Here is a 14,148-nt window from a genome sequence, read left to right on the forward strand (position 1 = left end):
TTGGATGCAACAACCTGGCAGGTGGTGGGGTGGGGTGGGGTTCATGCTGGCGAATGAGATGAGGAAAGCAGCTTGGTTTTGATGCTGGGCAGCTGGGTCCAGGGGGGAGCGCTCCACTCCACTCCAGACCTCGTCGGGTTCCTGCAGACATCCGGGAGCGATGTGCATGCCCAAACCCTGACCTGAGAGAAGGAGGAGGACAACGAAAAACACATTCATTCACTCCCTTTTCACACATTCCGGTCTTTTACTTGTTTCAAGCAAATACAACTATGCCTGTAACAAGTGAAAATTGTAAAAAAAAAAAAAAAATGTTCCGTCCTTAAAACATGTCTAAAATGTCAAGTTTAAGGATCAGTTCAGTCAATTTCAATATGCAGTTGCAATGCTCACACTACCCTGGACTTGTTAGTTCCTGAGGTATTTTTTTTCTTTCTTCTTCAGCCTTTTCCGAGATCTTGGTCATTGTAATGGAGGCAACGCTTTGTTTACATTAAAAAAAAAAAACATTTTTTATTTATTCCCAAAAACATCCGAAAGGTTATACAACATCAGCAGACATCTAGCAAACAGCGATACCTTTTGGGAAAATATTTGAAGTAGGCCTCTGTTGATTTTTAAAAAAATGTAAACAAACGCTGCCCACATTAGAATAGCTCATATCTCGGAAAGGGCTTAGCCAAAAAATGTGGCATCACCGGGTACTGACAAGTCAAGGGTAGCGTGAGCAATACAACAGCATATTGAAATTGACTGAACTGGTCCTTTAAAGTACTAATTATTAGGGGAGTTTTGTCTTAAACTAAGATAGACTAGATTTTTTTTTTTACTACAAACTTGAAAAACAAGCTAGCTTAATCGAAAGAAGATTTGATTTTTGCAGTGTAGTCACTGCAGACCACTTTGGAATAACTGAGGCTATGTAGTCACTGTAGAGCACTTCAGAATAACTGAGGATATGTGGTCACTGTAGAGCACTTCAGAATAACTGAGGATATGTGCATATGAAATCATACAAAAGAAGAGGAGAATCACTGCATACCATTCATCTTTTTTTTTTTTACTGCTGAGCAATGCATTTCGCAATACGCTTCCCTGCTCAGCAATAACAATTGATTAACGGTGTGTAGTGATTCTCTCGTCTTCTGTATGAACTGTGAGCCTGCTGTCATCAGCACCTGGCATCAAAGCACAGTTGGCCAATTCATACGAAAACACTTGAAAGAACGGAGCAGCGCAACACCGCTACATATATGGAAACGGCACAATAGATGGCTTGTCCCTATCTGTAGCAGTGTTGCGCTGTTCCATTCTTTCAAGCACATACTATGTACCATTTCACATAGCACTAGTTCAAATAGTTGAAATGGTTTGATGTGGACATTGCAACATATTCACTTTATCGGTTTGTCTTACCGCGTTGTATTAGAACATGATGGGCTTCCCGCTGGTCTTCTCCTGGACGTAGGAGGTGAAACGCTTCAGGAATTTGGGATACTCTCTCTTGGCCACCGCCCGGAGGACAGAGGCAGGGGCCCAGCCTCCTGGGTTCACTGGAGGTGAAAGAACAAAAATCATCCATTTAAAAGATAAACAATGAACGATTTAAAGACATTTGTGCACAATAAGAGTACTTGTAGATGCTTTGTAAAATGACATGTCATTTATGCAGGGGTTATTCCTGTTTAGCCACTCACCATTGGCTACATATGTGATTTTACACATGATGTTGTCCCGGCTGATCTCCTTGTCGCCCTCTGGTGGGCTGACGAGGGTTTGACAGATCATGGCCACATTGATTTTGGCACGGATACACTTGTTTGTGGGCTAGGAAGAAAAAAAGGAGAGTCTAGTCAAAAAAGCGGGAGAAAGCGCTGTCCCAGAACAATAGGCATTATACCAAATGTTATGTAATGCAATGTAATAATGACGTGTGCAATCTCAGTGTTCACTCAATTTCATGACTTCTGTAATCTGAACATCAAAAATCAACAGAAACGTAATAAACTATACTCTCAAAGTATTATGGCAAACACAAATTGATACTCCTATTGCAAGGGGGGGGGGGTTTGCGGCCTGTGAGGCCCTCTTATCCAGCGCCCAATATAATTTTAATGTTATGCAGTTTCACATGAAATATGGCATGCTTTGCAAAGCAATCTTAGACATTACATTTGCAATACAATTAAGTTATATTTTCAGGGGACATAGTGAAGGTGCGGTCTGTTGTAAAGTTGCCCGCATTCAATATAGGCCTAAAGTGCAGGGGTGCTTCGAATGAAAAAAGGTTCCTCAGCCCCTGGTACTTGTGTAACAGCATATAGAAATCTGTCCAAGTCTTGAACATAGCAAGATGCTCATCGCTCACCGGAGAGCTGTCGTGATCAACGGAGAAGTTGGCGACGAGCCATGTGTCGGGGTCGTTCTCATTAGTGGACGGGACTTTGTGCATGACGGACAGGTAGAGGACGTCCCTCTGGGAGGCCGGCCATACCCTCTGCAACACACAAACGCTCACACGTTAGTTTGTTTAGTTTATGACACTTGAACAATTGTAACAATTGAAAGCTACCCCCTTGCAGTATTTGTCTTTAAAAAAAAATCCACCTTTTCATTCTGAAGGCAATGGAAGGTAATAAAGTATGTTTAATTGATACAATTTAGTATTTTATTCCCAACTGGGCAGGTAGGAAAGTCCATATCCAGTGTGTTTCTATTCTGCTCAAGACCACTGCAACTAACTCAGCTCATCAACATCATCAGAACTAAATCTAGAAAACCGCTTTAGTTCAGCTAGTGCTGCATGCAAACTTGTGACCAATACATGATGTCTGACTGCACTGCATCACTGTTAAAAGGTAAACACTGACACAACGTGTTATTTGGTTATCTGGGCTTACCTTGTGTATCTGGTAGACGATGACAGCGTTGTCTGACAATCTCTCGACTACATTAAAGTTTTCAACAGTGGCTGTTGGAGAAACAGACAGACAGAGGGGCGGTCAGATTTTGTTATATGATCATTCATAATCCCACAAACGGAAACATTACTCTACTCCATGCACAATGCATTTCTTTTTTATTTGCCTGTGTCACTTGATTAATGTGAAGTGCATTGAGTGTGGCGTTATGTATCAGATTTAACATAAAGACATGTCTTTGGTGGATAAAACATGGTGGCACTCCTCTGGGGGGAGATGAGAGATGGACTTACTCTCCCAGTCGTAGCGGAAGGTAGTGTCCCAGAAGTAGTGGCAGACCTCGTGGCCGGTGACGCCTTTGACGGAGTGGGTGGCTTTCAGGGGGTCGAGGACAATCCCATTCTCCTCCACCTCTCTCCGGTACACCTGAGGACAGACACGTAAACAGGAGGTTTTCAACAGTGCACTGCCTTTAGTAGTAAACCATGAAGGACACATCTTCATCTAGGTGGCCTCATGGTTAAGGAGATGGACTTCAGATCAGAGGGTTGACGATTCAAATCCCACCCTTACCAATCCCTAGCTCACTGCATGGATGAGGTACCCTTGAGTAAGGCACTAACACCACACTGCTTCAGGGATGGTAACCAATACCCTGTTCTTAAAAAAAGCAAAACAAACAAACACTCATAGTCCCTTTGTGTACTGCCATGTAATGTAATCCGGGCCACATTAAGAAATACACGTTTATCCGCCTGAATGGCTACCTTCGCCCAGTTGTAGCAAGAGAACAATAAAACCTTAAAAAAAGACTTATTGGTCTAGCAATTTTTGTGTGATTGATCTGCCTTTACAGGTGCATGCCAAAACAAATCTACACTGTGCCTCCATGAGCAGTCCATAGCACTGAGATCGCTTAGATTTTCTCACGGTTTAGACAATCCTGCTTACTGCAACTCATAAGACTTTCTTAACAGCTGGAAAGCTGCAAGCTTAATGCTTTCACATTTTCCTGCCATATTATGAAACATGGCTGTGTTGACTAGTGAAATTATTCCCTCAGCCTGCTGTGGATAGTCAGGAAGTCTGACGTCCAGCAGTCAGCACGCTTGAATGAGTGTGTGCCGTCATGACTCGTACACTGGCCCACCAAGAGCACAAAAGACGTTAGTCGTATGGGCCTCGGTGAAAGAGCCATGTTGTTACAGCTGTGAATACTGATTCTTGTCTTGCAGTCCACCCTCCCTCCTCCCCCTCCCCCTCCTCCTCTTGACAGCAGGCAGAATTCCCTCGCTATATCCTTACACTGCTTACACTGTCAGGGTCATGAGAAATGTGTTCAATTCAGCAACACGTATTTGCTATACAAAGACGTTCAAGCTCAAAGAGGATGTGCAGCTGCTGACAGCTTAACTGTTAAGATAACACAAGCAGGATGAATAAGAAGATAACATAATCTGGATGAAGGAGTATCTTCATAAACAAACCCTTGCTACAGTACACGCATACGACAAGTAATCAGACGATCATTTGGGCAATACAACCGTTTAGGTGTGATAACGAGTGAACTCCTCTGTGTTTACATACACGGGCAAAACCAGGTAGTTTGGAAAATGTGATTATGGAGGGTAATTTCTAAATAAAAATGTTTTTAAAAAAATATTAGACTATCCGAGCCTAGTAAAGGAGAAGTGATGGGCAAAATGAATTCACTAGTTACAATTCTGTGCCACATAATCCAAATGACTTGGTTCTTGTGTGGCTCTTGGTTATGTTGTGTGTCTGACTATTGGGCCCAGAGCCTGTAATAAAGTTCGTATATATACTTGTCCTATTCAGACAGGAATGATCACCTGGCTGAATTGGAAAGGTAAAACAAGGTCATTTGGAATATGTGGATCCATTTTGCCCATCACTGATGGGGAGAGAGGCAGTGCTGTTGGAGGATTGGGCAACATGACCCCTATGAGATGGCATATAATAAATGACATGCTAGTTTTGAAGCAGGTGCATATACACGTATATGCATACACACACATTGTGATTGTTGTAAATCTGGTGTTTGAGGAGGCTCCCAGTCACTCACCTTCATCTCCCCCTCCTCAATCACCAGCTGCCAGTTGGCATCACCACCCACATCCTGCAGCGAGTACGCCATGTGGTTCTGAACCATCTCCTCCACCTGATGGAGAGAGAGAGAGAGGGAGAGAGAGAGAGAGAGAGAGAGAGAGAGAGAGAGAGAGAGAGAGAGAGAGAGAGAGAAGAAAGAAGGAAGTAAAAGAAAGACATAAGAGGGAGAAAAAGAGAACAAATAAAAAGAGAGAAAGAATGAAAGAGAGAGAGAGGGAAAGAGAGAGATTAAATGTGTTATTACTTTTAGAGAGAGTAGAGAGAGGGGATGGGATATTGCTTCAGAGTTGCAGACCTGGCAGACTTGCTGTGTCAAGTCATGCCTCATCATGCAGGGCACAGAGACCGTTGCGGGGCGGGGTGAGACAGAAGAGTACTGGGAGCCAAGATTTAAAAAGATGGAGACCGAGATGGAGATGGGGGAGGGATGGAGGGCAAAAAAGAAAATCCAGTTCCGCTGCTGCTACGTTAGAGAGAAAGAGTACACCCTAAATACCACGGCATTTCCCCAGGCTTTTTTGTGCCTCAAATTACTTCCAGGATTTGCACGCTGCAAAGACGTTTTGTTTCTCAAAATCATGAAAACTGATCTGGCTCCCCCCACAATACTTCCTTTCCAACTACTGCTCCACTTCTAATTCTGTGTAATGTGATGCCACTCGGCATGTTTGTTAGGATTGCAATTTGTTTGTGGCCTGCAAGAGACCACAGTGTCAATGTTTACACTTGTAAATGGTTTTCTTGACGAGGATAATGCTGCTAATGCTGCAGTTTGCTTGGGGCTGTTGTCTTATCTCCATAACATTTGTAAGTTCGTTTTCACTTAAAACCGATATTTTAGTGTGTGCAAGCGTCAGTGTAGGTCTAAAATCATAACCATTGAGAAAGGTGCACTGTGTAGGATGTTGAGCAGAGCAGGAATTGCAACTATGCTGTTCATTGAAACCATTGCGATTGATAAATTAGATCTTTTCATGAATATTTATGAAGTAATACATTTAATATTTACTTTTATGAACAAATTATAGTATGTTTTAAAGCTAAAAGTGTGTTATTTCTGGAAACTCAAAACGGCAGACATGGAGAAGATCCACTTTCTCATGAATGAAAAGTGCAATTTTCCCAGTTATAATGAATACTTTAAATTTAATGGTGGTGGTTAGTATTCATGAAAATGGTACATTTTATTTGTGAATGGGCAGCATGAATTCAGGAAATAAACTACTAAAAATATTACAAAGTGCACATTTAACCACTTTACCTTTAACTTGAGCCTTTAAACACATCGGGAAGTGAAAAAAAAGAGAAAAAAACACAACCCAGATAGAGGTGATGAGAGGCAGGAGCAAAAAAAGGCAAAGAGCTTGGGGAACCGTACCTGTGCGCTGAACCTGTGCACATCCTCGGAGGCACTGACCAGCTCCATGGAGGACAGGGAGGAAGCATGACTATGAGGCTATAGCATGCCACAGAGAGACGACCCAGAAGAGAAGAAGAGAGGAGGGGAGAGCAGAGCAGAGAAGGAAACAAAAACAACACCACCAAACACCCAAGGATTAGAAAGGTTCAGGGAAAGACGTCACCCAAAGAGATTTTTTTCCAGCACAAAAACACACTGCTTAACACGGCACACATAAGCCAGCAAACTGGAAGAGTTTGAATTTACTTGGGGAGTGATTACTACAAGTTTTTTGTTGATTTTACTCAATCAATCCATTAATTAATCCCTCAACATTATGGTACAGATTTACACAATAATTGTCAAAAACAAGGTAGGCGGATTTATCAACGTGAGGTTTAGGTCTGATTTGAATGATCATATTGACTTTTGAATGTGATAAGATCATTATAAAGTGCAGCTGCGTAGTTATGAAATGACAAGCACAGAGTGCTCAGGTCATAACATGTTAAACGGCAGATAGTGCACCTTGCTCACGACAGAGAGTATGTAAACTGAATTGAATTACATTCTTAACAACCTAAAGACTAAGCCTACAGCATATTCAATGGGAGTTGGAGTTTCCCAATGGGGCTTTCACTTTTCACTTTACTGTGAAAAAGGAAGAACATCGTAGTGATGTTGAGAATGAGGAAAAAAGGCTTAAATAAAAACAAAGAGCGGTGATACCTTGGTGGAGTATCTGTGGGTGCTTAGTGTGGAGTGGGTGTCTCCGGGCGTCATCGGAATAGACAACAAAGTGCGGCTCTTTGCCTCCGACTGGGACTAGAAATGGAAAACCACAGTTGGTTACTCATCTACAAACCAATGAAAAGGAAAACAGAAACTGCCTTGCTGTAAAGGGCTGAAATATAGTCAAACCTTACTATACTGTACATTAAAAAAATATATATATTTCCATGCTACGACTGGGCTTGGTGCTCTGCATTTCCAACTTCAGAGTTCACCCCTACCGCCAGTAATCAGTTTTCAATTTCAAGATCAAATGTTACTGATTGGTCAAAATAAGATGAACATTTCAAAATGGAATGGTATGAAATTGTAGTTGGTACCATATGGTATCATAGGGTTCAATAATGATGCTAGCTGGAGTTGGAACTAGAAGTGACATCACCAGACTAAGAGAATGGCTAGAAGTACAGGAGAAATATATAAAAAGGGGAGGTGCAAAATGATCTTATTTTCAGAAATGGTGTGGCATTGCTTTAGGTAGCAGGCTGCAGTGTGAACTAGTTCTTCCCTCATACAAGACGTTAGGAGGCGACAGTGGCAGGGCATCCTCACCTGCTCCTCGATCTTGTCCTGTTTGTCCAGCGCTGCCTCCACAGCATCAAAGAACTCCTCTTCATTGATGAGACTGTTTGGTCCTTCCTGTGAAAACAAAGAGGGAAATTAGGAGTCAACGACAAAAGAAATGCTGACGAAAAAATAAGTTTACAACAATGATGTGGCATGGGACTAAATTGCAACATTGAGAAGAGAATATGGTGACATAAGTCGATAATTGCCCTCAGTTTGAGAGAAACAATGGGAAACATCTGTTTAACTGGGCAGAGTTAACTTCAACACAAAATGGTTTTGTTAACAAAAAAGTAGATGACATCCAATATGAGTCCTATGACCATGCATGTCACAGGACTCTAACTGCAACATTGTTCACTTATGTCAAAGTATTCAATCCACAATCTCCCTCAGTTTGAGAGAACAATGGTGAACAATGCCATAAAGAGGGCGGTCCGAACCTCATAGTCTGGTCCACCATAGTGAGGTTTCTTCTTGAGCTCGGACAGCGCGGCCTTGTAGGCATCCTCTGTCCGTCTCCTCCTCTCCATTTCCTGAAATGACACAAACATGACGGGTCAGTTACAAACCACACACCTGACTTAGGGGAAACTAGGGGAAAAGAAAGACAAGTATTTCAAAAATGAAAGGGGAAGAGGGTGAAGGATATGAGTCAGAGTTACAGTTGTCAGAACAGCTTCTTCCCTCACAGTGCCTAGGCAAACAGGTTGATCCTTTTCCCCACAGAGAGGAGGGTACACCTCCACACACACACCCAGACAGAGAAAGGTAAACTTTAACAATACTGGCATGCGGGTTAAACTGTAGGTATTGCTCAGCAAAGCAAATAAAGAAAAAGCACTCAGCCTCTCCTCTTCTGTTAGCTGGGCTATATAATGGCTACGTCCCATCTAATGGGGAGGCTTCATGTGTAGAGGGATTTCTAAGAACACACTATCCAGGAACGAGGAGATGCGATCTCCCTTCTTGGAAATCAACATCATCTCCTGCCTGTCTGCTCAAGTCAGAGTCTAATTTCACACCAAGTCAAGGGCGTGTAGGTCTGACAGTAACCATAAAATCTCATCTGAAAAACTCACCATGAAGAGAAGCAACACACTTCAATCAGCCAACAAACAAATCAACTGAATAAGAAATTGATTGTAAATCGCCATGCAGTAACAATGGCATACAGAAGCAAAAACAGCAGAGTGATAGAAGAAGGCCCACACCACACAGAGGAATAGGTCTGCATCACAGCACTAGAAAACCTTATTTAAACACCAACTCAAGTATTTTGGTGCTGAAATAAGTCAATCAATCCAAGAAAAACAAGATTGAAAGAAAACATGCAGTGATTGAGAAGAGTGGCGCAAACAGCAGTAACGTTGAAGAGTCTCCACGATCGCCAGCGATGAGCAGCAGCAGTAGCAGCAGCAGAGGCCGGTGAATGTCCGGCTCAGGGGCCGAGCAGACAGCCAGAGACGAGCGAGAGAGAGGAGAGAAGCCGGCAACTTATCACCTACAGTGTAAAAAGAGCTGTGAGAGCACAGGGGAATCCATTTCTGATTGTCGCTGCTGGAGCCCCGAGGCTCGGCCGCCCACTGGTGCTTCAGGCTCCGCACGATGAGCCGGCACGACGCCGACATGTCCTCACCCACAGACACACACACACACACACACACACACACACACACACACACACACACACACGGATGTCCTGTACAGTACGCGCCCTCACACACCCACCCTCACACACTACTACTGACACACCGGTTCTTCTGGTGAAGCTCTTTCGATATCCAGCGTGGTCTACCACCAACAAGAAGAGCCCGGCTCGCTCGCTCATCCAACTTGTCCGTAAACAAGACACCGTTCGACACTGCTGCTGAGCCTCACCCTACAAAAGCTCCAGTGTGACGGCACTTGAGGGGGTGTCGACGGCTCGCTGTGCTATGCGGTGCTGTGGCTTCCTAAGCACAGAGCTCTTTTCAGGACTGGCCTCGCCGGCAAGGAAAACTGGTTTGGCGACAAGTGTCACATGGAGGCTGGGCTCCACAAAAGGGCCACTCATGACGCGCTGTGCGAGTGACAAACTGCCGCCACGGTGATGGTGTTCGAGGCAAAAATACCAGCAGACTTTTGTTATGTGGCTAGCTGGCAGCGCTAGACCTGCGCTAAAAGGAATGCGTCTTCCCTACACATTCCCTGCAAGCTTTTCTTTTTTTTTTCAGGAGCAGACACCCGGAGCAATCAGAGGTCTGCATCTGGGTTCGGAGTTGGAGGGTTATTTACTCATACGAGGTGACAGTTTGTGCAAGTCACCAAGAGGTCTCCTGCGAGTGCTAGCTGAGGGCATGAGGGAGCAGCAGCTGAGGGATGCTAAAACAGCTGGCCGTCGATATTCTTTAAGAGCTTCAGGACTCATGCAACAACGTAAACAAGCATTAATTATTCAACGTCCAATATGGTCGGCCCATTAACTTAACTGCTGAGGACCTACGACAGCGCTTCTTAATACTCAGCGGCCCAGTCAGAGAAGCCTGAATAAACTTCGGTCATAGAGAGCATTAACTGCATAATGGGCTGGCCATGCTGGGGTGTGCCATCTCCAGAAATAGCTAGAGCTAGGGTAATCTACCTGCCTTAACAGGAAAATACACTCCAAACAGGACTACGCACCAGTGCCAATTTCACAGAGTTTAGACAATATAAAAGGGTTACTTAGAGACGGAATGGTTTTACACCCACAAGCTCTCTGTTGGGGGTGTGTCCCTCACTCGCCTGGAAAAAATGGCGCAGAGGTGTTGCACCGTGCCAAGTTTGTGACCTCAAACCTTTAGAATCTGTCAGGGATTCTCAACCTACCCAAAGGCCACTTTGAGCACATTTCTGAGCTCTAGGTCACCACGCGCGTGCTACAGGACGGATGGGGTGTGGCTGTGTACTATAGGAGTAGGAGCAGGGGCAGGAGGAGATTGGAGGTTGAAATTCAACTCTGACTGTGTTTTGTCACCTCAGGCCTCGAAGCGTAGGAGCAGAGCTGCCTGGAGGAATTTGGATTAAATTTCAAGGCCAATAGTCAGACCATTCCATTCTCTGCCTGTTCTAGGGCAGTCACACATAAAAAAAGTCAAAATGTCTCACACGATATCTTTTCAAATCCAAAACACTGAAGTCTGTATCCATACTGAAAATTTGAAACATTATGTCCCCATGAAATATTACACTTGGTGGATATTCAAGAGTTACAATGTACAGAAAAACAGCATTGGTAACTTATGAAGACAAAAGACAACTGGAATTCACTGGCATTTCTTTGCTGCCATTCCACAAATGTCTTGGTCCTACGTTGTCAATGTCTGATGTGAGTAGATGTTGTGCCTTGAGGTTACGAGGCTGCATTTGAAAGGAGATTATGCAACGCAGGTAGGAGACGGGCCATCAGAGAGCAGCGCAGCCGGGACGCTGACTCATCTGATCCGACAGACAGCCGTGTTAACACGGTCACTGACCAAAGCCAATCCATTCCCTTTTAAGCCGGGTGACCTGTTCACTTGGCCTTAACAAAATCGGCCAGCTAATTTGACCTCCCTCTTGTGTCTGCTCCATCAATCCCATTACAATTCAACTGAACTGCAAATGTTCATTTGCAACCATGATCAAAGGCACACTGAGTCATAGCTAAATACTCCCTCTCAGCCCTGGGAAGGAGAGCAAGTCCATAGTCCAGTTGATGTGTTGGCTCAGCTGATATGAGAACTGTTGGTCTGTGACGCCTCAGCCTTGCCTTACCTATTGCAATCATGTATTGTCCACTTCCCATTGAAACATCTCACAATCTACCATGAGTGTCTTAATGACTTCATGGTACTGCCATGAGGCCATTGAATAGGCTGACCAGTTGACAGGAGATTGCCATTATGTTTGATGAACCTTTGGGGAGCCATTACACACGTTTCTATTACTGCAGAAGTTGTTCTGCTGATAGATTTAAGTAAGGGTTAACGTTCGGCGAGAAGGTCGCTACCGTGGAATAGCAGCACGACAGAGAGAATCTTTAGACCCCGACGCGGAGCGGAGGGGTCTTGTTCTCTCTGAAGTGCTGCTATTCCACAAAGCGACCGACTCGCCGAAAGTTAACCCGCTTATTATATGGATATACTTAAATGATTCACACATGGCGGGGGCATTTCTTTAGGCCTATTTAATGTTAAGATTGTTGCTGCGCAAAACAAAACAGTGCCGTTGTGGAACGCTAGGCAACAGCTAGGTAGGACAACAGGTGTTGTCTATCACAGCAGCTGATTAGAGTCTTGTTGAAAAGTCGCTTTAGCAGTGAAAAGTCTTGTTGCCATTGACAGCGGTCTGTTATAGACCAACCCGTCCGTTATCGAAAAATAACAGACGTGCGAACGTTGGGGAGCCCCGTTGAAATGAATGGAGCATTCGACAGATGACGTCACAACCATATAATAATACATTAATTATTATATGGTTGTGACGTCATCGGTCGAATGCTCCATTCATTTCAACGGGGCTCCCCAACGTTCGCACGTCTGTTATTTTTCGATAACGGACGGGTTGGTCTATAACAGACCGCTGTCAATGGCAACAAGACTTTTCACTGCTAAAGCGACTTTTCAACAAGACTCTAATCAGCTGCTGTGATAGACAACACCTGTTGTCCTGGCTACCTAGCTGTTGCCTAGCGGTGTTTCACAACGGCACTTTGTTTTGCGCAGCAACAATCTTAACATTAAATAGGCCTAAAGAAATGTCCCCGCCATGTGTGAATCATTTAAGTATATCCATATAATAAGCGGGTTAACTTTCGGCGAGTCGGTCGCTTTGTGGAATAGCAGCACTTCAGAGAGAACAAGACCCCTCCGCTCCGCGTCGGGGTCTAAAGATTCTCTCTGTCGTGCTGCTATTCCACGGTAGCGACCTTCTCGCCGAACGTTAACCCTTACATAACCTTCCTCGTCATGACTCATTATTTGCCTGATAGTGGGGCACAGATACTGCAGCTCTGCTATGATAAACCTTTGGGGAGCCGTTTTACACACTTTCCTATTGCCGGATATTACTGGACACCGTGACAATGCTCTCTTTTCATGTACAGCATTATTTGTTCTGCACTTGGTTTCACTTCGGGAGGGACATACGTTACTCCTTTCCTTCCTCATACACCATGCCCAGCAGCCGAGCTCAAAATAACCTTTGTTGTCATTGGTAACCAGTCATGATCAAAGACACAGTCACTGTTTTAAGGCCGACTAGAACGGTGCCGGTGCCAGTGCCTCCACCAGTTATGTTCGGCACTGAAGTGCTTACCTGCGCACCACCCACGTTCTAACTGAGCTCTGAACTTTTTCCCGCACGTGACTGTATTACCCGGATGAACCTGCTGACGTCCACGTCGTCGTCACAGTTTGCGGAGAAAAAAACCAAGTATTTTTCGGTTCGCATTGTGAACCAACGTTCCAGTTCGCAAACACTAAGATCTGCAGCGTGAACACGCCGGCCGGTTCGCAATTAGGTGCAGGAAAGGGCACAGAGAGTCCAAAGTCCAGTTTGTTTGTGTGGCCAGGTTATTCAGCCTGCACCCAAGAGGAGCAAAGGGCTCAAAGGTCAAGTAAGCCAGGCAGGCCAGCTGATTCAGGCCCTGCACTCAAATGTCACAAGTAGAGGACAATTCATAATGCAAGTGCAGCACTACTAAATTATATTATGAAGTTGTTCTACCATACCCAATGAGGTAGAGACCACTGAAATAGTGATGACGAGAGGTCACCCCGCTCTATAAACTGATGGTAAGACTGGACTACACTAACTGTAGTTATTCAGTGAAGTCACCCATGTTGGAAAGGAACTGTGACAGGGTTGGCATTTCTACTCTCGACACCCCTGTATCTGTGTGACGTGACGCAAGGCTCCACAACCCCAGTCTGGCCTCACCTTATCCAACCTCCTCTGCCAGCTCTCCTCCCGTTTGACCATCAGCTCGATGCAGTGGGACAGCGTGGAGAGGATCCCCGCCGTGGTGGCTTTGAAGGTGATGGCCTCGCCCTTGAAATCAATGCCGTTTGCCTCCTTAAGGGTCCCCTGTGAACACACTGCAGCAAGAAAGAAGAAGAGAAGAAAATAGGCCCAAAACGTCAATCAGTTATCACATTCCATCTACTGTGATCAGTGCATTTAGAGCTTGACAATGAGAGACAAAGGGGAGATTGGGGCCACGACTTGACAGTCAAACAAAAAACGATGAGCGCCACAATAGAGAACTTTGCACTGACCGAGCTTAACCTCAGCTATCGGATAACTTGACAGCAGACATCAACAAAGAGACACACA

General features: G+C 44.5%; 1 protein-coding gene across 2 annotated transcripts in view; it reads right to left on the minus strand.

The window, feature by feature from the left end:
• Nucleotides 1-92: 92 nt before the first annotated feature.
• cert1a (ceramide transporter 1a) overlaps nucleotides 93-14,148 on the minus strand; it is a 42,382-nt gene continuing 28,326 nt past the window's right edge. Inside the window, exons 8-19 of one of the 2 annotated variants that reach the window (XM_063187267.1) lie at nucleotides 13,753-13,910; nucleotides 8,253-8,345; nucleotides 7,795-7,881; nucleotides 7,180-7,275; nucleotides 6,430-6,507; nucleotides 5,008-5,103; nucleotides 3,215-3,347; nucleotides 2,901-2,971; nucleotides 2,369-2,497; nucleotides 1,698-1,827; nucleotides 1,417-1,553; nucleotides 93-182 (exon numbers count right to left, since the gene is read on the minus strand). In XM_063187267.1, the coding sequence (XP_063043337.1) occupies nucleotides 1,426-1,553; nucleotides 1,698-1,827; nucleotides 2,369-2,497; nucleotides 2,901-2,971; nucleotides 3,215-3,347; nucleotides 5,008-5,103; nucleotides 6,430-6,507; nucleotides 7,180-7,275; nucleotides 7,795-7,881; nucleotides 8,253-8,345; nucleotides 13,753-13,910 (1,199 nt within the window). In that variant the 3' untranslated portion in view covers nucleotides 93-182; nucleotides 1,417-1,425. The remainder of the gene's footprint in view (nucleotides 183-1,416; nucleotides 1,554-1,697; nucleotides 1,828-2,368; nucleotides 2,498-2,900; nucleotides 2,972-3,214; nucleotides 3,348-5,007; nucleotides 5,104-6,429; nucleotides 6,508-7,179; nucleotides 7,276-7,794; nucleotides 7,882-8,252; nucleotides 8,346-13,752; nucleotides 13,911-14,148) is intronic. The other variant, XM_063187269.1, reaches the window with a different exon arrangement.

The sequence above is a fragment of the Engraulis encrasicolus genome, chromosome 21 (genome assembly GCF_034702125.1).
Source record: "Engraulis encrasicolus isolate BLACKSEA-1 chromosome 21, IST_EnEncr_1.0, whole genome shotgun sequence".
Classification (NCBI taxonomy): domain Eukaryota; kingdom Metazoa; phylum Chordata; class Actinopteri; order Clupeiformes; family Engraulidae; genus Engraulis; species Engraulis encrasicolus.